Source organism: Rhinatrema bivittatum, chromosome 1, assembly GCF_901001135.1.
Source record: "Rhinatrema bivittatum chromosome 1, aRhiBiv1.1, whole genome shotgun sequence".
Lineage (NCBI taxonomy): Eukaryota > Metazoa > Chordata > Amphibia > Gymnophiona > Rhinatrematidae > Rhinatrema > Rhinatrema bivittatum.
In genome coordinates, this window is record NC_042615.1 from 284,780,083 (window position 1) to 284,805,723 (window position 25,641).

Consider the following 25,641-nt stretch of genomic DNA (forward strand, 5'->3'; position numbering starts at 1 on the left):
GGAATGATGAGACAGAAAGAGAAGAAACATAGATACATAGAAGTGAAGGCAGAAGAAGACCAAACGGCCCATCCAGTCTGCCCAGCAAGCTTTCACACCTATTTGTTTTCATAATCTGTTACTCTGACCGCTGAGGTCAGGGCCCTTATTGGTAACTTTTTGGTTCCAATTCCTTTCCACCCCCACCATCGATGCAGACAGCAGTGCTGGAGTTGCATCTAAGTGAAGTATCTAGCTAATTGGTTTGGGGTAGTAACCACCGTAATAAGTAAGCTACTCCCGTTTGTTTATCCTGCATGTGCAATTCAGCCATTGTTGGTTGTCTGAATAAAAATCCTCTTTACTTAATTCCCTCTGTTGCTGAAGCAGTGAGCTGCGCTGGATACTTATTCCAAGTCAAGTATCATGCTTAATTGATTCGGGGTAGTAGCCACCATAACAAGCAAGCTACACCCATGCTTATTTGTTTACCCAGACTATGTAATTCATTCCTTGTTGGTTGATGCTGATATAAATCATCTTTTCTTCATTCTCTCTGCCATTAAAGCAGAGAGCTATGTTGGATGTGCATTGCAAGTGAAGTATCAGGCTTAATTGATTCGGGGGTAGTAAGTGCCGTAACAAGCCAGCTACTCCTATGCTTATCTGTTTACCCAGACTATGTAATTCATTCCTTGTTGGTTGATGCTGAATATAAATCATCTTTTCTTAATTTTCCCTGCCGTTGAAGGAGAGAGCTATGCTGGATGTGTATTGAAAGTGAAGTATCAGGCTTATTTGATTTGGGGTAGAAGGCATGAGATGATGAGAAAAGGACAAAGAAGAGATTTAAGAAGAGAAGGAGCAAAGAAAGGGGAAACAGGAGAAATGAGTAGAAGCAGACAAGGATGGCTTAGAAGGGGAAACTGTAGAGGAAACAGGAGAGGGAACAGGAAGGTATGAAAGGAGATGGAGAGTTGATAAAGGAAAGCAAGGACCTGCGAAGGGAGAGGAAACAAAGAAAGGAGAAGACAGGACAAAGTATGAGTGAGTGTGTGTGTGAATGTTTAGAGGGGGAGAAGATGATGGAGTAAAAGAGGATATTATAGAAGTGATAGGGAGAATAACCGCTGAGCATTTAGATAAAGAAGTAGGAGGTGGTCAGATTTTTAAATTGCAGACAGTAGCTGTTTTGCATAGATCAGCTCTGCTCAGGTCCTGTTTTATTTATTTATCCGACTCCTTCTTTCTGGGTTCTTAACCCCCAAGTGCCTTGCTCTCTCTTTTTTCTCTGTGGTACTTCATTGTGGGCTACAGATGAATGATTTAGAATTATCCATAGCAAAAAGAACACATCTCTGTTAAATATTTTTCTGCTTATCTTTACATAAGCGAGGCAGCTCTCCCTGCTCCTATGGAAGCGATCCAGGTTTGATGCCCGAGCCCCATCTTCTGCTCGTTGGACTGGCCGGTGCTGGGGATGCCATGAAGACAGTGCTCATAGCCCCTGGGAGTGGGTGGAGGGAGGAAGGGGGAGCAGGGGATAGAGACTAGAGGGGGAAATGGGTCCCAACCTTTGCTCGACAGCATCGACCTCTATTGAGCAGACACTTGACAGACGAGTATCATGTTCCACAGGGAGCCGCCGCCTGCGTCCCCTTGATGGAGATTGCCACACAATGGCCGTGCGAGGCAGAAATGAATTGAACTCCCCCCCCCCCCCAGTATTTATGAAAAAAGGTTCATGGCGGTAAAACCCCCAGCAAAGGACAGTTCCAATGGTATTGGAGGGCCAACCAAAAGAGGAGAAGACGACTGGCTGCCTAACAAAAAAAAAGCTAAGCCAGGCAGGAACGCTGCTCAATAGTCAACACCCAGCACCCGGTGAACGAAAGCAGAACATTCACTCTGTTTGTTCTCCAGTCGTGGACTGTGTTTGAGCAGCACAGGATGCGTCCTGATGATGATTACGGCCTGTTGCGGTACTTGCTCTAGTGCTGGACAAGTGGTCAGGGTGTAGATTATTCCGAGGGTTTCTGCTTTTCATTTTTAACTGAAAAAACTCTGATTAGAAAAAAAATATGAAATCAGTCCATATGATCTAGAGGGCAATTTTCAAAAGCCATTTGCCTATATACGAAGCTATTTGTATATAAGTAAAAGGGCAAAAGGACGATTTAAACAATGCCTCCCGCTCACCCGGTATGTAAGAGTAGGCACATTGTGGATGATACAACCTACTTTTACCTGTATTTTCAAGGAGGCATTCCCAGGGCCGGCTTAAGCCATGAGAGGCAGTGAGATGCATAGTTTTGCATTCTCAAAACCACACATGTCGCTTTGGCCAGAAAGGTACCTATGGTACAGCAGGGGCAAATCTCTGCGGATCTTTTTCTTTTTCCCTTTCCCTAGGGCAGTTTTCAAGGAAGAGGCATGCTCTGAGAACTGCTGCTAAATCTGTGGGTGAAGGTGGCCAGGGACTTTGCACCTGCCCGCACATTTTTTTTTTTTTTAAATTGCCCAGCTAAACAATCATTGCTAGCAGGATTGTATCTCTTCATACAATGCCCTACGCATATCTAGCATACAACTACAGCAGCACTTTAAATGCATGTGCACGGGTTAGCGTTAAGAGATGGCCCATTGGGTCTGCAACACTAGTGCAAAGCTGTTCCAACTGAGTCTCAGGGTTCTGGGCTGTTCCTGGTGAAAAGACAGGTGAAGTACAGGTTCTTTACAAGGGACATAATCGCCACCCACAACAGACAGGCAGCACACAAATAATTCTTAGGTGTGAGGTTACCACTTCACTGTGCTGATGGTCATTTCAAACAATTCTGAATTGTGTCAGAAACAACACAGAGATATCTGTGCATGCAAAGCACATGGACCTACCTAAATATACAAATAAGACACATGCACAGGAACGTCCATGTATACAAAGACTCCTAGATGTAAATACTTGTACATGCACAGAAACTTCCATGTATACAAAGACTCCTAGATATAAATACTTGTACATGCACAGAAATTTCAGAAACCCCCCTATTAATACTGTAATAACTCCTTAAAATGTTCCCCTAAGTCTTGCCCTCGTGCATTTCTTTATAAATTGATGCCTTGTCCTTACTCCCTGCTCTCCTTCGTCTCCCGTTGCTATTCTTTTCCTGTGTGGTTGCCAAACCAACCTCCTGCCCCTGAGATGTGACGACGGTAACTCCCTGTCTAGCGTCACGCGCCGCTGTAAGCGCCAGTGCTCGCACCAAAGTCAGGGAGGAGCCTGATGGAGAAAGCTTGGCGGTCCTCTGTGCAAACAGAATAAGCAGCTCACAGATGGACAAGAGCATGAAAGTATTCCCCCGTGACAGGGAAGCTCATGTGTGTTGATGGTGTTTGGAGGCAAAAAAGAAAAAAGTGTCCCCTTTCAAATTCCTTTGTAAAGAATGAGAAAAATATACGAAGGTCCTGATTTACTAAAACTTTTTTCCCCATTAAAGACAGGATGGTAAAAAGCTTTAGTAAATCAGGTCATTAAGTAGGTTTCCAAACATAGACAAATGCCACAGGAAACCACATCAGATAATTTTTTGCATTACTGTATACCAGCTCCCTTCTGAAGTTTATTCCTTAAAGCCCACCACTTCCTGCTTTGCAAGCCTGCTTGCTCTTCTTCCTGTTGCTGAAAAGTTAGCAACCGAATTCCACAGTGTTTTGTAAATGTAAATGCAGGAGTCATATTTTTTGTTTTAAGGGAATTAAGTTGCTGGCAAGGAAAGGAAAGCATTTGGGTTATTTGAATTCCAATCCTCTCCACCTCTCACCTACACATCCTGCTTTCTGCTTTTTTTTAATGTAGATTTTTTTTTAGCAAGGAAGAGACCTGATTTCTTGTAGCTTTTCCCTATTATAATGGTTTGTGCCCTCAGTTACCCTTGTTCACATGAGTTTGCTTGAAATCTTAAATACTACTTCTCTTGAAACACTCATTTGTTTTGTCTTATCTTGTCTGTCTTGACTAGATTGCAAGCTCCATACAGCACTGCATATGTCTATACAAACAACATAGAGTAGGAGTGTTTGTATAAACATATGTAGTGCTGTATGGAGCAGTGACCATTCTGTGCAGTGACCATTCAAGTCAACCAAATTCCATAACAGGGATTTTGTAACTGGGACTTTTGTCCAGTGGGAAATAAACAGAGATGTGTAGATTTGAACTCATCTCTCTGGAGTAGATTTGAACCTAATTCAGAAGTGAAAACTGGTAATTTGTCTTTTGAACCCTCCAGCCTTCAGATGATCGTCTTGTTCGAGGGCTCCAGCTGACACTACTGATGTGCCTTGGTGCTTGGGTGTCCACCTTCTATTGATTTCCTCTTTCAGCCTCAGCCGACACTGGCTGTGTTGCAGTGTTCTACCGGGTCCCTCACATTTTTACTCTGTGTGTGCCTTCCTATGCCCATGACCGCCACCAGCGCTGCTCTGAATGCTGCTGGCCCTGGCCTCGTCTTCATAGACCCAGCCGATGAGTTTCACAAAAGTGCCAAGTGATACATTCTGGTACCTGCAGTGCTGATTTCAAATGGTAGAAGCTGGAACTACGCATTTTTTATTTTTTGCAGAAGGTTTAATCTTCCTACTTTGGCAATAATTACATCATTGTATCCCCAATGGGGGTGGCAGGATGTTAATTCTCCCCCCCACCCCCCCCCCCAATATTGTACAGGTTCTTAATCTTAACCCAGCAGCCAATAAGTAGCCAATCTCAGATCCTGTGCATGTATCTTAACCATATAAAAGGCCAAAAAGTGACTACAATTGCCAGTGGAACTGCATATACCACAATGTATTGGGCTGAAAGTTCAAAAACTAGAACTGGCCAAAAGTCTCTCTCCTTGAACTGGGTCCCTTGGCAGCTCTTGTTTCTCCTTACATTGTGTGTGTGTGTATGCTGAAGCTTGAATTGGTGTTAGCTGTGCTTTCATCTCTCACTGCCCATGTGCAGCCATGATCTCGTTGTCTATGCCATGCCCGGTATAAGAGCAGAGTAATATGGGCAAGAGACAAAGGAGAAGAAAAAACAGGACTTCAGAATCTTGGGCGCACTCCAGGAGTGAAATGCACCAATCTAGCTAATTTAGCCCTTTCCTCATATCTGTTGATTTAACAAATTTACATAGACATAGTAATACTGCGGAATTAATAGGGACTGCACTGGTGATCCTAGAGAAGCAACCTGCTGAAAATATGATATGCAGGTGCTATACATTGCAGCATAACCTGATAACATGAGAGTGCTGCAAGGATCTGCATCTTCTCCCCACCCCATTGGGGTTTTTTTTGTTTTTTTTTACTATAACTAGGCATGCCCACAAACAATTTTTGTAAGTAAGGTATAGCACACAGTGACTGGCCAACGGATCACCATCTCTGCGGCGGTATACCTCAATGATCTTAGCCTGTGTTTAAAACAAATCCATTCCCTATGCAATGTGGGATGTACATATACTCCTGCTTTTAAATTAAAGAATACTTTAAAGTGCAAGTTCATTGATCATCAGGGCTGCCTCAAGATGGCATCAGTCATGCAACGACAGGTGAAGACATATGCCTAGAAGTAGGGCTACCAGATCATGCAAGCTTATTAAGGAAAAGCCAACTTGGTCCTGATTTTTTATGTATGTGCAACCCGGCTAGTCTTAGGAAAACCAGAACTACATGTCCATGCATGCAGTGGGACAAAACCAGGACTGTCTCAGCCTATCTTTGATGCTGTAAAGCTATCTGACGACCCTGTTAGAAGTGCCAAGGAGTTCAGACAGAGAAAGAATGAAAGGTCTCTGACCGTAGTCTCAAAGCCCATATAGGGGACGTTACATCGCACAGAGGCATCCTCTGAGTGCTTGCAGTCCTCCTCCGTGATGTTCTTATATCGGCAGTCCCAAAGTGACTTCTCCGTACCTGTACACTGCACCTCATTCAGGTGAATAGGACCCATTCCTGCCAAGAACAAAAAAAAAAAAAGAGCAATGTGAAAAGGCAAAGTAGCAAGGCAACAGATGGAGAAGACAATTAAAGGTCACACTAACCGAGAGAAAGACTACTTCCATGAAACCCGTTTCTCTATGGTTCAGTATTAAAATATAACAAAGAGTTTTCTTTACAGAAAGGATGGTGAATGCATGGAACAGCCATCCAGTGAGATGGTGGAGGTAAAAACAGAGACCAGGTTCAAGGAATTATGATATTAGCTAAGAGGATCCTCAGTGGTCAAGACTTGAAGGGAAATCCAAAAGTCAACAGTAGTTTTCCTATGGAGTCAATATTCAAAACCATTTAGTTGGATAACTCACAAAGTAGCCAGCTAAATGACAACTTTGTGAATATTGAGCCACTTATACGGCTAGATTTTCACCGGATAAGTCATTATCCAGCTAAAATCTAGCCGGATAAAAAAAAAAAAGAGGTGATCTGAGGGCATTCTGGGACAGTTTTAAATTATCCAGCTAACTTAGGCAATTTTAATTTCTATCCAGCTAAATTAACTGAATAACTTTAGGCCTGTTTCCAAGCCAGACAATAGGGATGTGCATTCATTTGAAAACAAATAGTTTTTCAGAACCAAAAAGACTACTTTTGGTTTGTTCCAAATGGAATGAACCAAAAATAAACTTGCTTGAAAATACCCAAAACATTTCAGTTTGTTTTCAAGGAACATTATTTATTTATTTATTTATTTATTTATAAAATGCACATCCCATGCTATCTCATATTCTAGGCAGCATACATAAAAAAAAATCTGCAATCAAAAAACGAACTAAGATAGGAATATACGATGTTACAATACCCAGCATAGTCTGACCATTATCATACATGTATAGAAAGTTGAACCTTCACAAGAGGAAGTGATGTAATGGACCTAGAAGGCCACTTAAAAATGTAAGTGCTGTTTGGATGATGCTTAATTAACAAAAATAAGTGGTTACATTAAATAGCAAATAGGTTCCCAGACTGATATTAGCCTGTACAGGGGGTGAACATGGCTGAAATTAAACGCGTTATTTCAACTCAAGTGAAGCAGGGGCTAAATGCACACTTAAAAGTCAGGCCATGGGGGGAAAAGGATATGTCAAAGTCGGAGGAAGAAAGCAAAGGAGGCGTGTGCTCAGGAGCTGGACCGCAGAGGTATTCTGAGCTGAAAGTTTGGTTTGGACAATTAAAGAGTGATCTCTCCTATCAAAGGAGAGGTGTTAACTATGATTTTGGATTTGAAGATAGAGGGGGTGGAGATTGGCGGTAGGCTTGATGAAATGGAGCAATGAATAGAGGATCATGAGGACCAGGTTAAAGAGCTTGCATGGTCAGTCAAATCATGGGTGTCTGACAATGTGGAGGTTGCTGACAAACTAGAAGATCTAGATATTTAATAGATCCAGAAAGAACAATATTAGAGTGTGGGGGTTGCCTGAAACCACTGAATATGAGGATAGTGTGGTGATGATACAAAAAATATGCAAAGCCCCACTAGTTAGTGGGGAGTCAGAGGCATCTGAATCTTCATTGATAAGCATACTGACCACTGAGCTCTCATCGCAGTAATCTACCTTGGGACATTGTGGTCTGCTTCCAAGATTTTCCTCTAAAAGAACAGATGATGGGAAAGGCATGAATGCAAGGAATCTTCATCTAGGAGGGGAACAAGCTGGACATTTTTAACGACTTATCTCCTATCACCCTGTGAAAGCAGAGGGCGTTGAAAATGATGAAAGAGCTATTTGCTGAAGTCAGAAAATAATGGATATCAATGGAGGTTTCTCTTTGTTTGCTTTGTCCTTTTCGATAAGTAGGAATACTTCAGAGTAAAAACAGTGGGTGGCTCTTTGCTGACACTCTGAAAGCAGAGAACTGGAGTGGAACTCCTACAGGATTAAGGCAGAAACTGATAAAATGGTGCTGGCACCGCTTCCAAAGAGAGACTTCTCCAAAAGGGAACAAGTGGTGGCGGGAAATAAAACGTGGCAACAAATAATGACTTATTGGGACGGATGTAAGGAATGTCTGCTTTGGCTTGCTTTGATCTTTAATGCAAAAAAGAAATGGCAGAAATACAGTGGCAAGATGAAGGACTCCTAGTTGGAATCCAGGTACACAGTAATGTGTATGTTTTGTTTATTTTTTCCTTTTCCCAATTAATGTGATTTTGCTTAGGTAACTATTTATTTCATAATGTGAATCTGATAGAGAGTTGATGTTGTGATTCATTTTGGAGTGGAGGGGGCATCTGGTCGGGGCGTTGTTCCTCTGTAGGGTACTCCTGACAAAATATGGATGGCAGGGATGAATGGAGTTGATAGGGAATTTGGGGTGAGGGGAGGGGACAATTGGAAAAAAGGGTGAGATGAGGGGGGAGGGCAATTTGAATGTGAGGGATGGGGTGAGGGGATGAAGGGTTATAAAGTGTAGGGTAGGGCCAGTAGATGTTCCGAACCCAAAAGTACAGTTTCAGTGTAGTCGGTAAAACTATTTTGTTAAATGTTCAAGGGCTGGATATCTCTATGAAGCAACAACTGGCATTTAAGGAAGCTCATAGGATATGGGCAGACTTAGTTCTAATACAGGAAACCCACTTGAGGAAAATGGATGAGAGACTATCCTATAGAATATAACTGGAGCACAGTTCCTAACAGTGTATTGTGTGGGATGGGCGTTTTGTTTAAAAAAACATTGTCAGTGCAAGTGTTGGCTGTCTAAAGGGGCAAAGAAGAAGGTTTATCTTTTTGAATATTAAAGTTGATAGGTTGTTAATTACTGCACTGAATAGCGACAAAGGGTCCTTTTTTGAACAGGTGCTGGGATTATATACTCTATTTGCAAGGGGCCCAGTAATAATAGGGGGAGACTTTATTTTCACAATGAAACCTGAACTTGACAATTCTGCCAGAGTTGTGTTTTCACAGAAGCTGGCAAAGGGAACAGTTACATGCTATGGTTGGAACACTGGGTTTAATAGATATTTGGAGAGTGTTGAACCCTATTAGTAAGAACTATACTTATTTAATTTATTTATTTATAAAACGTAATCGCTTTCCAGTTTTTACAATAAAATCTTTCAAAGCGATGTACATAATCACAAAATGAAATTACAAACAACAATAAAATACAAATAACACATAAAATACAAATAAGACATACAATACAAATTACACTTACTACTAAAGTCCACATTTCATGTACAGCATTCCAGGATTGGTATGATTCTGCTGGACTCAGTGTTGATGGGAAGGGTGGTAAGAATAGAGACAGAGTGTGGTCTAGACAGATTTGAACTGCAAGGACTACAATTTAGGGTGAAAGAGGTGCTCTGGAGACTAAATGATTTACCTCTGTGGGATGAAGGGATATGTGCTAAAACAGAGATAACAATTAAAGACTACCTCAATTTTAATAATACAGAGGAAGTAAAGCCACAATACTCTGGGATTGTTTGAAAGCTGTTTTGAGGGGCCACCTTATAGCCTGGGCCTCACATAGGAAGAAAAAGAGAGAGCGAGAGATCATCTCCCTGCGAGATTTGATTAAAGGGTTGGAAGAGAAACAAACATATGGGTTCATGGGACAATTAGCGTATGAAAGAGGGAAAATGAGATCTTCTCCAAGCTGAACAGCCCTAACCTCTTCAGCCTTTCCTCATAGGGGAGCTGTTCCATCCCCTTTATCATTTTGCTCTCCCTTCTCTGTACCTTCTCTATCGCAACTATATCTTTTTTGAGATGCGGCGACCAGAATTGTACACAGTATTCAAGATGCGGTCTCACCATGGAGCGATACAGAGGCATTATGACATTTTCCATTTTATTCACCATTCCCTTCCTAATAATTTCTAACATTCTGTTTGCTTTTTTGACTGCTGCAGCACACTGAGCTGACAATTTCAATGACAGAGACATTCAAGCCTACTCCTACCTTTGTTTACTTACTGCTAGGTATTCTCCCTATACTACTGCTCTCTACATCAATGGCGGGGGTGGAAGGTAACTAGAACCAAAAAGTTACTAATAAGGGCCAAGAGTAACAGATAAGTATGAGAAAAAAAAAGTATATGAAAGCTTGCTGGGCAGACTGGATGGGCTGTTTGGTCTTTTTCTGCCGTCATTTCTATGTTTCTATGTTACTGTAGCCTCTGTCCTAATGCAGCTCTGGCACTGGGTCGCACAGGGAAGCTCATAGCAAAGGGCAAGCTGCATGACCTTCCAGTGTTCCCGCACGGGGAGGGGAGGAAGTTGTCTCTCTTTTAAGGCCCTTGGGGTTTCTCCTTAATGGGGCTGTTCTGCTCATCAGCCCAGTCACTGTCAGCAAACACCATACGGACACCATTGTTCTAAAAATAATAATTCTGTATTGGTACAAATGGCGGGAAAAACAAAGTCTGAAATTAATGTTGCACCAGTGCCTAGCACACCGAACAGTACAACAAAGTCCAAAAAGCACAAAAAAGAAAGAAAAAGAAATCTCAGTCACTTTTAGAAGCAATAAACTACCCTTCCAAAACAAGTTAGCTCTTTGGACAGGAACCCTCTCTCCTTGGGTCTTCCCAGGTACTTGCTCTGAAGGCAGGTCTCCTCCTTTATCTCAGCAGCTTCTGCCACTCTGGTGAGCTTCTGGCTGACTCCTCTTCCAGGAACTCCTTAGGACTCCTTCCTCAGCTGGGCAATTTTCCTTTTTCAAACTCCCACCAAAGACAAAATCTCTTCTCAGTGAATCTTCTCCAAGAATTCTCACAAGTCAGGTGAAGACTTTCAATCACTTCTACTTCCTGATAACTACTTCCTCACTCCAGATCTCTCAAGGTTCTCCCTGTTCAACCCCAAACATTTTTCCTTCTTGGAAGTACTAGGCAACTCCAAATCCCTATTCTGGACTGGGATTCCTCTCTTTCAACACTCCTCGGTTGTGAGAAGGTCTCACTTCTGTTGTGGTTGGGGGGAAACCCAATGGCATCACTCTGTGAGAGGTGGCATCCTTAAGCTGTGATTGGCATACCACCTTCTCCTCACTCCTGACATGGGTGCAGGAGTTTTATCAACAGTAAGACACCTCCCAGTGGGGAGGGTCACACTTCTTACCTACACTGACCTCACTAGCAGGGGCAGGGTCTCTTGAGACATCTGACTGTACACTACAGGGGTTCCTACATTAGTAAAGGGCAAATATGTGGTTCTCCTTACACTATGAAATCAATGTACATCGTGTATTGCTACCTATACAGTTTTGCACTGTTCAGTTCCTAGTTTTATCTTCTTCTGTTCCCCCCCCCCCCGCCATCCCCAAACACATGTATCCCAACTCATATCTTTCTTTGTAATCCGCCTTGCGTCTCTTCTAGGCATATCAAATAAATATGTCTGTAGGCAGAAACCTGCATTTTTTTTTAACACAGCACCTAGTTTGTGGAATGCCTTGACAAAAGAGATGAAAATCAGAAGTGATTACTTACATTAACGTAGATTTACAAGGCTTGGTTTTATCATGTGACAATTTTGTTGATAAGAATTTTATTCTTCATCCCTGAAGGCTTGGTTTGGATACTGTTCCATGTATGTATGATGGAATTGCTAATTGGTTGTATTATAATGTTCATTTATAACTGAACCGGATACTGTATTATATTTTAATATTTTATATTTATTTACCACCCAGAGTTCTTTAGAAATGGGAGACTAACACATGTACATAAATAAATGTCTCTTTAACCTTTGAGGCACTATTAGACTGTGTGGTGCAGCCACTCCAGTGCCTATACTACAAGGCAGTCACAGGGGGGGAATAGTCAGATGCCGGTGCCCTTCAGTATCATGGTAGCCAGATCTCTCTCTTGGGTGTCCCCTTCCATGCTCCCTTTTTCCCCCCATCCATGTCCGCTCACATCACTCTTTGAAGACCCTTTACTGGCACAGAAAACAGCTAGTTCTAGATATACAAGCATGCCGGTTTTCTGCTCCTTTCACCTCCACTCCTCAAGTCCAATAGTTCTTCCACTTCTTCCCTCAGTGGACACCCCATGAACCAGGCTTACCTGCATAACGTTTGAAAGCAAGCAGGAGGAGCCAAGAAGAAAACAGCACTGAGCATGCTTAGTTCAGCCTGATAAGATTACAAGTAACTTGGTCGTGTTGTTTAGAAATGTATTTGGGTTTCCAGGCATGATAATGGCATGACCAAGCTATCAGGGACAATTTTCTACTATGCACATTTTATGTAAAACTGTTTATTAAAGAAAATATCACAAATATTTGACATACATGATTCTGAAGCACGTCAAATCATCAACTGTGTACAGTCATGTGTTCAAAGGCAAACTTTTGTACATGAACCCCTCCCAAAGGGAACCCACCCCATCCCCCCTCTCATCCTTGTAAATGACTACAACAGAAAAATATAGGGTGCATTATAAGAGATCATGCAACAAAAACATAAGCACTCAGGGATAGTTGATTAGTGCACTTCTTGCCCCAGGGGATAATCTTTGCAAGTAAGGATGCCAAACATTGATAAATGTACATTTACGTTTAAACGATCATGCAGTAGTTTGACTTTCCATTTGCATTAAAGCATGTAATTTATTCCTTCAAAGCCAAAAACTCGGAGGGTTCTGTTCACGCCACTGCAAGAGAATGGCCCTCTTTGCAACTAGACATGCCTTCCAAAGCAAAAGACACGTTTCCCTCTCCCGAATCTGAAAAGAGGAAGCTACATAAAAAAGAACACCCTAGGGAGTAAAAACCACAGATTGGCCCACCAAAAAAGGCTGAATCCTGGCCGCGGTCGCCATCTTCCAGCGCAGAGACTCACCGTTCTACTTCTCAAAGCCGCTGGAGCACCAACTCAGAAGCGCCAGTCAAAGCATCTAATTTCGCAGAGAGTGCTTCAAATTTCCCAACCAGCATAAGATCGATGGCTGTGTCAACTGCCCCTGTAACCACAGCAACCAGTACCTCAGTGGATGCTGGCTCCATCAGCCATCTTGGAGGGAGTCAGCCGGGTTTTTTCTTTATCATTTTCAGGACCCGGCTCAACATAACCACGCGCAAGTCCCAATAAAAGCGATAGAACTCTCAGCACTGCTGCGGGGCATCCAAATTGGCCCTAAAAAGAGCAAGTAGCCACAGGTCGGTGGCGGATGGCGGGTAGGCCCGAAGCGAGCTGGTCAGAAACACGTCCTGCTCCCTTCACAGCATCACGTGATCTCTTCTCCTATACACATTTTAAATCTTTTTGTATCACTCATTACGTAGTATTTTAGCATGCACATTACATTTTTTTCTGGTACATTAATCTCTTTTAGCACCAGCTTTATTGAATAGGCCACAAAGTGCCAGGAGATAGCAAAAAGCTTCAATCTAGTGGTCATCTATCAAAAAAGATATCCAAGAAGGTGTGAAATGCTGCCAGTTCTGCAATGAAAACAAGCCACACCAGCAGAAGGAACCTTTTATAACAACCAGCCTCCTGGACCTTCCATGGCAAACACTTGTAAATGTTCTGAAAAATGTTTCTTATCTGTAGTTGACTACTGTTGTTGCCAGATTGAAATCTTACAGCTCCCTTCAGCAACTAGTATTCCTGTTAGAGTCAAACTACAGAGTATCCTTACTAGGTTTGGCCTGCCTCAGACCTTGATAACTCGATAGCTTACTTCCACTCTGTTCAAAGAATTTTTGCATGTAAGCAATGCTGAGCAGATAACCACAAGTCCATATTTCCTACAGCAAATGGAATGCCTGAGTGGTCGGTCCAAAATGCTAAAATGATACTAAAGCAAAACTGACTTAGCTACTGAATGACCCAACCATTGGCAAAAGCCCAGCAAGGCCATTAATAGGTTGTCAGTTTCTTCCATGCTATCTTCTTTTCCAGGCCGTATTGACACCTGGATGGACTTATCTTCACGCTGCCAAGAAGTGTGACGTATAAGCTAAAGAGGCATGTGAAAAATTCTAGAACCACCACTATTCTTGCTCTCTTTTACCCCAGCACGCGTGTAAATGGGTGAGAGGAAAACCGAACACAGAAATAGCTGTGGTATAAACAGCAGAGCTACACCGCATTCATGCATAGTGCAAACAGAGCACATAGATTGTCCCAAAAAGAAACCAGAGACATCTACAATCAGTTCCACAGGGACTGTAACAACTTCACGCTCATAGTCACAAGTGGGTTTAGATATAGCATCCAAATGGAGGCACACAACTCTAGTGTACCCAGATGGCATCTGCCTACTTGAAACTGCCACATCCTTAACTGAAAGTAGTCCTGGAAGTTGCATTATTATGCAATCAGAATGCAAAGTGAAACCTTCTGTAAGGATGAATGTATAGGTAAAATGTCATTCAAGGTTTCTGAGGCAGACTAACGCCTGTCCTATCTAAGTACTTATGGCATTGTACCAGGATATCAAGGTTTATACACAAATGTTTCAGAAGAGGATATGGAATTGATATTTATGTCTTTTTTTACATTTAGCTCATGCCATTTCATTGATAGCTCAAGGTAAGTTTGTCCCCAGAAGATTTACAATCTAAGGAGATCATTTACTAAGGCATAGACATCTGTGTCTTTGAGGAAAATGCTTAGTAAATCAGGCTGTAAGTTTGTGTCTGAGGCAGTGGAGGGTGACGTGACTTGTTCAAGGTCACAAGGAATATCAGCTGGATTTGAAGCCTTGTCTCCATGATTTTATATTTGTTCTGAAGAATTTAGAGAATCTAATAAAATGTGGTGTTTGAATGTTCATGCTGAGGTGTTCCAAATAAAGTTGTTGGTAAGGTTTTCTGTTAACCTTCCTTGGGATCATGTAGTCCATTAAATAGTGAGTTGCATTTCTGTGAGTTCTTGATTAGGCCTGAGCAAGAGATGGCCTAATTCTGACAGGGATTGGAAGGAACGGAGCTGCTAAATTAACCACTTCCAGCACAGAAATTTGTGACCAATTCTGAATTTCTAACAACCCTTTCCTATTGCATTCTGGTACCTGCAGTGCCAATTTCAAATACCATCATGCATTGGATGGAAGTTTAAAATCAATATTGATCAGAAAGTCTTCCTCCTGGAACTGGGTAACTAGACAGCTTTATCTTAACTAGAAAGTGGAGAGGAGAATTTGGGCAATAGTAAAACAAGAGAAGCTGGCACTGAAATCTGCTAAAACTGAAGTAGGATTATGGGGAAAAATCCTTTAATCCTATAGTGAGACTGGCTGCATCTGCAACTATTGTTGTGACTGCTGAGAGTTAGATGCATCTGAAGCCACTGGTCTCATCTCTTCATCATTAGGAAGATAACAACTTAGCTCAGCATTACAGGAAAGGAACAACAGCACTCAAAAATGCCAACATGCTTCTTGCTATTTTCAGGAAGCCTCCCTACGTTCATTTCCCTCCTCTTGTACTTTTTCTGTTTCTTTTCTTTGGGATCTGCCTCCTACTCTTGTCATCCCTCTTACAGAGAGCATGAGAGATGCCGGGATAAACGCTGACCCGCTAGAGCCTTGTTTTTTCTTAACCAAGAACCTTGAGCCTCCAGCGCTTCCAAACTCACCTTGACCCATACGGGCTCCAGTGAGCGACTCCTTAGCACTGCCAAAGCCCAGCTCTCTGCACACCACACTGGCAGCCTGCAGGTTCCAGCGATCATCGCAGACAGTTCCCCAGTTGTCCTTCTTTAGCACTTCCACACGGCCCTCGCCAATTTTCGCACCACCTTTCAGACGGACGAGTCGCTATGCAAAACGAGAGAGAGATAATAAGAGAAAAAGGGACAGTCAGAGATGCAGAGATAAAACTGAAGGTATTCTGTGAAAATGTCATGCATATGGTTAAAAAAAAGTCTCATTTGGTCTGGCCCTGCGGTGCTGTGTATTACCATACAGAGACCTGGGCTTGATTCCCAGGTCAGATCTTCTGTTCTCCATAGGGTCTGGGGATGTTGCAGGGGCCTAAATTTAGGAACCAAGCCGTAGTAAATTTTCAAAAAGGACAATTTAGGAGCCTAACTCCCAAAGGGAGAGATTCATTACGCTGCATTAGGGCTATAAAGCATGTTAAACAGTGTATATTGTGCGATAAATGCTGTATATATCATGCAATATAGCCTTATTGTAGAAATATTGCACACTATTTTACATAAATTAGCCAAGATTCCCTCCCCGATTACAATGAACTGTATTGTATGGCATTTGCATGCATGAATTTTGCAAAGTAGCTCATTCATAGGTAATCTTATGTAAATAAAATAATGCGGCCGAGTTAGAAGTTTGTCAGCCACATTATTTTATCTACACCTTTCAGAAAACTGCTGATGTACCGCAGGAGCATCGAGACCCTAACAGGGGCCTCTAATGCTCCTGCTGTAGATTTAAAGGGCCCAATGCCTGAAAAACAAATAGGTGCAAAAACTGAAAAAAAGTGACTGGGGGTCTAACTCGAACCTCCTCCCCACCCCAGGGGCACCAATTGAGGCAGCCCCATGAAAACACAAATATAGACATAGGTTTGCATGAGATGATGACAGTCCCTCTGCCTCCCCTCCTCGGGCTCAACCCCTTCTACATAGAATAAATCATGGCCAAAGGGTAGCCCCCACCCCCTTTTGCATAAAAAAAACTTTTAAAAAGTTGGGACCCACATATCTCTTTCCCACCAATCTCCAAGTTTTCAAAACCCCGTTAGTGTTATAGTAGGCCCCTCCCCCTGACCCCCAAATCCAAAAAACAATCTTTGGTTCTATAGAGGGCACCCCCCAGACTGTCTTCCATACCCCAGTATCTCAAATCAAGGCTAGCTGCTGTTCAGAAGGGCGGCCCAAGCCATTTTCCAGAAAAGAAACAGGCCATGAGCTATCTAGCTGCAACTGCCTCAGTATTTATCCCATGCCTTCTTGAATTCCGATACTGTCCCTGCCTCTGTGAAGAAATATTTATTTAGATTACTCTAAAGTCTACCCCCTTTCATCCTCATCCTTAGCTGCTCACATGAAAGCATATAAAATACATTCCATAAACAAACACAATCAACTACCCAATCACAACAATCCATAGATAAGCATGGTTATTTGCTCAGTCTGTGGACTGAGCTATGCTGGATATACTTTACTATATATTCACACCCGGAAATATAACCGCTCTGATGATTGACCCGAGCAGTGAATGCAGTAACAATTACTAAGGGCACACCAAATATTGCCTATAACAGTCCAAAGGTTTCTTTAAAAAGGTAGCGCTTAAGGTGCTTCTTGAACATCTTCATACAAGATTCTTTCCTAAGAAGCTCAGGTAAAGTTTCATAATGCAAGGCTGGCAATGGCAAATATTCCGTCACGGCACTCAGTCAGCCAGACAGCACGAACAGAAGGCACAACAAATAAACATGTCCCAGGTTTCTCTCAGGTTTGATTATTCTAGGAAGAGCACTGATGCACACAGTTGTATTATTCTTTACAGCCTAATTAATTAATATTAATATTTTGAATTCTACCCTGTAATATATTGGAATCCAATGGAAGGCTTTTTAACCTGAGAAATATGGTTGGACTGAGAAGTACCAGTGAGGATTCATGCTGCAAACTTTGAATCTTTTGTAGTGATTTAACTGGTAAGGCAGGTAGCCCAAGAAAAAATGGAGTTGCAATAATTCAAACCAGAAGTGATTAACACTTGTATAGGGGTACAAAACTCTGAAAAATTCAGATATGGTTTTAGTTTCTGTAAAACACAAAGTTTATAATATAAACTTTAGATACTGATTTTATCTGTAAACAGAAAGGAAGATCAGAATCCACCATTATTCGCACATTCTTTACTGGTTGGCAACGTGGATTGGAAATCAGGCCAAAATTATTTCTGTTTTTTGAGACACGGAGGGCAAGTTTGTTAGTTTTCAGCTGAGAGAGAGATTGCAGCCAATGATAAAGCAGAGAGGTTCCTCGGGGCGCGTTAGGCACACTCAGTGCCCGCTTTCAGCGCTTTTTTTTTTTTTTGCATTGGCCCCTCTGAATGGTAGCTGTAATTGGAAAGAATAATTAAATATCACTAGCAAACAATCTATATTGTATTGATTGCCAATTGTAAGAAGGATTCATTTCAAAATCTCATCAGTTCTGTTCAAGGTTCTGCAAGGTCTTGAACCACAGAACTTGATCAATATATTGTAAACCTAACCCTGATAATAATCTACATATTGGGTTAATTATAGATGTTAAAGAAGGCAGCTGAGAGAGCTGAACCTTGGGGTAACCATGTTGTCAAACACTACCAGGCTGAAACAAGGGAGCCACATCTCATCTGTTGAGGTAGTTTGGACAGAAATCAGTGAAACCAACTGAGCATAGTTCCTGAGATATCTATTGCAAAGAGTCATGTGATTCAAGGTACCTCTCTGTTGGGTTTTTTCAGTCTACATGCATAACCCTGCATTTATTAGCATTTCATTTTAACTGCCATACCTAGACCATTCCTCAGGGTTCATCAGATCTACCCTCATGTTTTCCACAACTTTCCCGTTAATCCTTCCGCAGTATTGCTACCAAAAATGTTGAAAAGAACTGGTCCAAGGAAGGGAAGGAAGGGAGTGAGTGGGAGGGAGGTGAGGACTGACTGAGGGAGGGAAGGGAAGGAGAGAGAGTGGGGGATGAGTGGGAGTTAGTGACAGAGGAAAAGGAAGGGAGTGAAAATGGAGGAAGGAAAGAGGGTGAATGGGATTGTGAGGGTGAGTGGATGAGAGGAAAGGGAAGGGGATTGAGCAGCAGGGTGAGTGACAAGAGGAGAGAGAAGGGAGGTTAGAGTGAGGGAAGGAGGTGAGTGACTGAGAGGGAAGGGAAGGGAGTGTGTGAGGGCAGGGAAAGGGAAAGGGAGATGGCATTGGCCCCACGGGAACTATACATAGTCACCAACTTGATCAAGTTCTGTGGTTCAAGACCTTGCAGAACCTTGAACAGACCTGATGAGATTTTGAAATGAATCCCTTCTTTCAATTGGCAATCAATGCAGTTCTCAAAGAGCTGATTAAATATGCTCAACATGACATTTATTGAAGATCAGGGGAGCAACATTGATCTGAAGCAACTGACATGCTAAATAACAATAGACAATGAGATCAAAGCTTGAGGCCTGACATGAGGCACCGTTATCACACAGGCCACCGATCAGATCCAGCGGGATACCCTCATGCAAACCTTACATACCATTTGAGGCACGAAGAGATTGTGACAAATGAATGAGAGCCTTAATTGCCCACAAAGAATCCTTCTGTAAAAGAACATTAGTGGGACAAACATTTCTAGATGGGGCTTCTTTACTATAAAGGTCTTACCTGCAGTGGTGTACTTAAAGTATTTGGCACCCGGGGCAGATACTTCCTTTGGCGCACACACCCCCAACATGAAGCAGCAATTTATACTCCCCATACGACTCCCTTCTGGAGTTCCTTAGCCCCTCTGAATTGCCTGTAAATCTTCCCTACAGTTCCTAATGCTCATGTTATCCTATGTTCGATTTTATTCATAATGCTTTAACTACTTAACAGTGACATTTGTTTACTAGTTGTTACTTTAGGACTGTTATTTCAATGCATGGCCATGCTATATGATGTTTGGTTTTACTCATATTGTTGATTCACTTAACAATTACTTTTATTAGCTAGTTGCTATATTATGTGTGTTCTTAATGTACCCCTTTCTGAATGCAAGAAGGTCGGGTAATAAATGCTTTTAAATAAACAAATAAATAAAATATATAATTAAAAAAATGTCCTAAACATTGATAAAATATTTCAAAAGAGCAGCCACATCAAATAAGGATTTTAAAAATGTGCCATTCTCCATATCTGTCATCCTAAGATTGTTATAGACTGGGGGTAGGCACGCGTGCACACATACACACACACACACAAATATGCTCCCTCTGACTCACATACACACACATACACATTTGATGAGAGACAGAGAGAGCGCGCGCGCGTGTGTGTGTGTGTGTGTGAGAGAGAGAGAATTTCTCTGTACCTCTCTCTCTCACATATACACACACACACGACACGCATCCTCCATCTCTCATACACACACACACACACACTTCTTCAGGCTCTTTTTTTCTCACACACATGCTTCCTGTGTGTCTCTCTCACACACTAACACACATATAAACACATGCTTCCTTTGTCTCTCTATCTCTCTCACACACACACGCAAAGAAAAACTGAACTGGAAACCACAACAAGCCAGATTCTGTATGCAGTGCAACAATGGAAAAGCAGAAAATCACTATCCTCAAAATAATACAATCAAGAAATACAAATTAATCAGAATAGTAAAATCATACTAAAAATATACATTTCAAAACAGCTGCGGGCGGATTTTAAAAGCCTTGCGCGCCGGTGCGCCTATTTTCCATAGGCCGCCGGCGCGCGCAGAACCCCGGGACGCACGTAGGTCCTGGGGTTTTCGGAAGGGGGCGTGTCGGGGGCGTGTCGGGGGTGGGGCCGAACGACGCGGCATGTCGGGGGCGGGACGCGGCATTTCGGGGCGGGCCCGGGGGCGTGGTTTCGGGCTGGGGCATTCCGGGGGCGTGGCCGCGCCCTCCGGAACCGCCCCCGGGTCGAGTCTCGGCGCGCCAGCAGCCCGCTGGCGCGCGTGGATTTACGTCTCCCTCCGGGAGGCGTAAATCCGTGGATAAAGGTAGGGGGGAGGTTTAGATAGGGCCGGGGGGGTGGGTTAGGTAGGGGAAGGGAGGGGAAGGTGAGGGGAGGGCGAAAGAAAGTTCCCTCCGAGGCTGTTCCGATTTTGGAGTGGCCTCGGAGGGAACGGTGACAGGCTGCGCGGCTCGGCGCGCACCGGCTGCCCAAAATCGGCAGTTCGCGTACTTTTGTTTGCGCCTGGTGCGCAAACAAAAGTACGCGAACGCGCTTTTTTAAAAAATCTACCCCCTGATGAATAGATAACATTCAATAATTAGAAGCTCCTGTACAAATTTTTAAAAATTTCCTAAACATCAATAAAATATTTCAAAATAGCAGACATCAAATAACACCCAGTAATTAAAACTAATAAGGATTTTAAAGATCCCTCGCTCTCCATACCTGTCGCCCTGAGATTGTCTTGGACTGGGGATACACACACACACACAGACACAAACAAAATATGCTCCCTCTGTCTCACACACACATACATGCTTGGTGAGAGGCAGAGGGAGCTTGAGTGTGTGTGTGTGTGTGTGTGTGTGTGTGAGAGAGAGAGACAGACACATACGTTTCCTCTCTCTCTCTCACACACACACACACACAAAAGCTTCCTTTGTTTCTCTCACACACGATTCCTCTGTCTCACTCAAGCACACACACACATGCTTCCTCTGTGTCTCACTCCAACCCCTGCAGGCACACATGCACCCTCTTATACATATGCACCCATAGGCACCCTCTCATATATATATACACAGGCACACACACTCAATCTCATACACACAGGCACTCTCTTTCACACATACACATACACACACAGACACACACCACACCCTCTCATACCCTGACACTCTCACAAGGCCAGCCTTTCACTCTCTCACACACATTTTGGAGCTCTTCTTCTGCTGCTGGCTCTGGGAAAAGCAAGTGGCATCGCAGAGTCTCTTCTGCTGCCAGTGCTGTACAAATGCCAAGGGCCCGCCTGGCCTCTTCTTCATCTGCTGCTGGCCTCTTCTTCTGCAGGACCTCACTTTTGCTGACGGGGAGTGGGAACCCCACCAGCACATTACTTCTCCACGCCGCTGCATGACCGTCCTTGCTGGCTGCAATGGCACCCCTCCCCCTGTTGTCACCTGGAGCGGACTGCCCCTCTCTCCCCCCCTTAGTATGCCACTGCTTACACGTAGCAGCTTGAAAAACGATGAGCAGCTAAGCAGTTCAGAAGACATTAAGAATACTACATTGTCAGCTGATTCTCAACCCAGTCCTCGGGGCATACCAGGCCTTTGGGTTTTCATGAATATGCATGAGATAGATTTCTATGCACTGCCTCCATTGTATGCAAATCTGTCTCATACATATTCATTTCAGGTATCCTGAAAACCTGTCTGGCTGGGTATGTCCTGAAGACTGGGGTGAAAACCCCTGCAATAACTTATTGCTGCCATATCCAAAGTTAACTTACCTCTCCCTGCTGCTGCTGCTGCTGTTTCTTCTTCTGTGTGATACCGCTGGCAAACATGGGGCCTGCCAGACAGCTGACCACTACTGGCATCCCCCCTTTGCAGACTCCGGTTGTATTCCCTTTGTAGAACTCGAACGGGCACACGGAGATGTGGACCTCAGTGCCAGTGCACCCCACTGAATGCACGCGGTAATTTAACTGTTGGCGCTCTGTGTACAACCTGTGCAGGGACAGAAAGGATATTGTCACAAAGAAGGCAGCAGCCTACAGTTTTCCTGACTGTGCAAGAGAGAGAACAGATCCCATCAAGAGAGAGCTTTGATCAGAAGATACCACTGAAAGGAGAGAGAAAAGAAATTAGAATTACTGAAGAGAGTGGAGATTTTTCTCAACAGAACAAAGATGCTAATTTATTCTCCCTTCTGCATCACTCCCAACAAAGTGACTTGGAAGAATTTACTTCAGCAATCAAAAATATGGCAAGGACCTGGCCCCTGCCTGGTGCACCAAATAAATTTGCACCGGGGGGACCTCCCGTCTCATGCGCTGTCTCCTCCACCCCATACATTGGGGTCTGTGCTTACGGGTGACGACTTGGATGGCTTGAGGGATGGGAATCGGTTCCTCCATCGCTGCTCCCTCCGTTCTCCTCCGACACGGGTTGAATGGCATTAATCCCACGTATGCGCAGCGCCGGCGAGCTTTGCGACAGGCACGCATGCGCGAGATGCAGAGTAGGACCTGAGGCCGGTGCATATCGATGACGCACACAAAGGACATTTAAATCCCAGATCACTAATCTGGGGTGTCATATTTGCAGCGGCGGCTTTGTTCGGAGCTCGTGGCAATCAGTAAACCTCACAGTGGTCAGTGACGTGGCGGTGATCATTCCCTTTCCTGGTGGCAGGCATCGCTACAGCGATAGTGGAGTGTCTTGGTGAGCATGACATGAACGGATCTCATCTTGCCGGTAAGAGCACTGAAGGACAATGTGGGCTGGCGTGCACAGAGGGTGTTACCGATCCAAGTGATCAGGAAGAGGTAAGCTTTGTGGGCTGCAGCCGAGACGAGGAGGAAGGAAAACGACAGCATTACCTTGCGCTCCGGTGCAGCACACAGGGCAATCCGGCAGATACAAAGGAAATGGGAAGCCGTGGCCACTGCGAGATCTGAGTCAGCCAGAGATGGATTTGTCTCACGAAGCCTTAAAGGTGGGGTGGTTGAAGTGCCTCTAGGAGCAGCAATGGGCGCTGATGAAGCTGCAGTGGCACAGGTCGATAATCTGTGGACTGGCGTTCAGCAGTCCCATCCACTGCCAATGGAGGAGGCGCAAGCCCAAGGAAGCGCAGAGGCTACAGCAGTGCTGGGCGGGCTGTAGGCAGGTACTTGGGCTGGCCAGGGTCTTGCAGCTCAACCAATTGGGTGTACTTGGGCAGGCCATTTACCAAGTGGGGTATCTCCCACTGCATTCAGTGCAAGATTTGGAGAAGCAGCGGGCATGCAATGGCTGAGTCCGCAGCAGATGCAGGTTTGGGCACATGGGGGTAGGTCCACAGTGCAACAAAGTACTTCTGATTACCGGTTCTATGGCCACACAATGGGGTGCCGGATACCTGAGATATCCAGGGGCTTATGCATGCGTCCCACTGTTTTAGGCACCATGTATCCCCCCCGCCCATGACTGATCGGAAGAGGTGGGCAGGCAGCAGCTTCAAGAACAGCTGGCATGGAGACTAGTGATGTGATTCACAGATCTCCAATTGGCATCAGTGATGCACAGTCAGGAACACAGTAATGTGTCGATTTCACAGCAGCATCGTCTGGGCCTCCACTGTCCATGGGCTCAGTGGTACAGACTGTGGCTGGGTCTGAGCAGCCCAGGACAGTGGACACATTTATTTATTTATTTATTTATTTAAGTTCTTTTAATATACCGATGCTCAAAACCAGGTCTTATCTTACCGATTTACAATAAACTAGGGGGTAAACCAGTTAACACAGAAAGCGAAAGTTACATTACAACAGGGAATGTAGAACAAGGCCATTAGAAGAAAAAAGGGATAGATTAAACAATTTATAACTGGAGAGCAGTGCATGTAAGCAGAGAGCAATTGCTTACATGGTAAAATTATGTACAGTTTACATAGTGGAGTCTATTTGACAAGTTATTTGAGTGAGCAGTTCTAGCCTAACAGATCCTTTGTGAAGCGGAAAGAAGGACGCAACCGAGGGTTGGTGGTCTGTGCGGGTTACCATAAGGCTTCTTCATGGATATGCTTGGGCGAACAGCCATGTTTTCAGTTTTTTTCTGAAGGTGAGATGACAATGTTCTTGGCGTAAATCTGGCGGGAGAGAATTCCAGTGATGCGGTCCAGCGGTTGATAGCGCTCGTTTTTCAATGGAGTTGTGTATAGCGGATTTGCTAGGGGGAACCTGGAGGGAGCCTCTGTATGCAGATCTGGTTGGCCTTGATGAGGAGTGGAGTTCGAGGGGTATGGTAATTTGGAGAGAGGATTGCTGATATATGGTTTTGTGAATGATGGTCAGTGTCTTGAAGAGTATTCTGTAGTGGATGGGTAGCCAGTGTAGTATTTTTAGAATCGGTGTGATGTGGTCCATACAGCGAGAGTTTGTGAGGATCCTGGCTGCAGTGTTTTGCAGCATCTGAAGAGGTTTGGTAGAAGAGGTGGGGAGACCAAGCAGAAGAGCATTGCAATAATCGATCTTTGAGAATAGTATGGCTTGCAGGACAGAGTGGTAGTCATGGAAGTGTAGGAGGGGTCTTAACTGTTTTAGGACCTGTAGTTTATAAAAGCCTTCTTTAGTGGTGGAGTTAATGAATTTTTTAAGGTTCATTCTGTAGTCTAGGGTGGCTCCAAGGTCTCTCACTTGATTTACTAATGGTATATTTGTGGTGTTGGCTAGTAGGTTATTATCATTGGGGGAGATGATCAGCAGTTCGGTTTTGGACATATTGAGAACCAGGCTGAGGCTTGTGAGAAGGAGGTTAATAGTGTGAAGGCAGCTGTTCCAATAGTTTAGAGTGTCGGAGATGGAATCCTTGATGGGGATTAGGATCTGCATGTCGTTCGCATAAATAAAGTGGGTGAGGTTGAGGTTGTTGAGTAGTTGGCATAGGGGGAGAAGATAAATGTTGAATAGGGTCGAGGAGAGCAAGGAACCCTGTGGAACTCCTTGCTTGGACGCTACGGGGGGTGACTCTTTGTTGATTATTTTTACTTTGTAATACCTGTCGCTTAGAAAGGATTTTAACCAGAGGAGAGCAGAGCCTGAGATGCCTATTTCCATCAGACGGTTGATGAGGATTGTGTGGTTAACTGTGTCGAACGCTGCAGAGATGTCTAGCAGAGCTAGCAGGTAGGATTGACCTTTGTCGAGGCCCATCAGGATGTTATCAATTAGTGAGAGTAGGAGAGATTCTGGGTTTCTGCATTTCCTGAATCCGAATTGTGA

The 25,641-nt window shown here is 43.7% G+C and overlaps 1 protein-coding gene across 3 annotated transcripts in view; it reads right to left on the bottom strand.

Moving 5' to 3' along the window:
* LOXL3 (lysyl oxidase like 3) overlaps positions 1-25,641 on the bottom strand; it is a 180,102-nt gene that overhangs the window by 37,799 nt on the left and 116,662 nt on the right. For all 3 annotated transcript variants that reach the window (XM_029595924.1, XM_029595915.1, XM_029595906.1), the window contains 3 exons: positions 22,168-22,387; positions 15,574-15,754; positions 5,825-5,979 (listed from right to left, as the gene is read on the bottom strand). In XM_029595924.1, the coding sequence (XP_029451784.1) occupies positions 5,825-5,979; positions 15,574-15,754; positions 22,168-22,387 (556 nt within the window). The remainder of the gene's footprint in view (positions 1-5,824; positions 5,980-15,573; positions 15,755-22,167; positions 22,388-25,641) is intronic.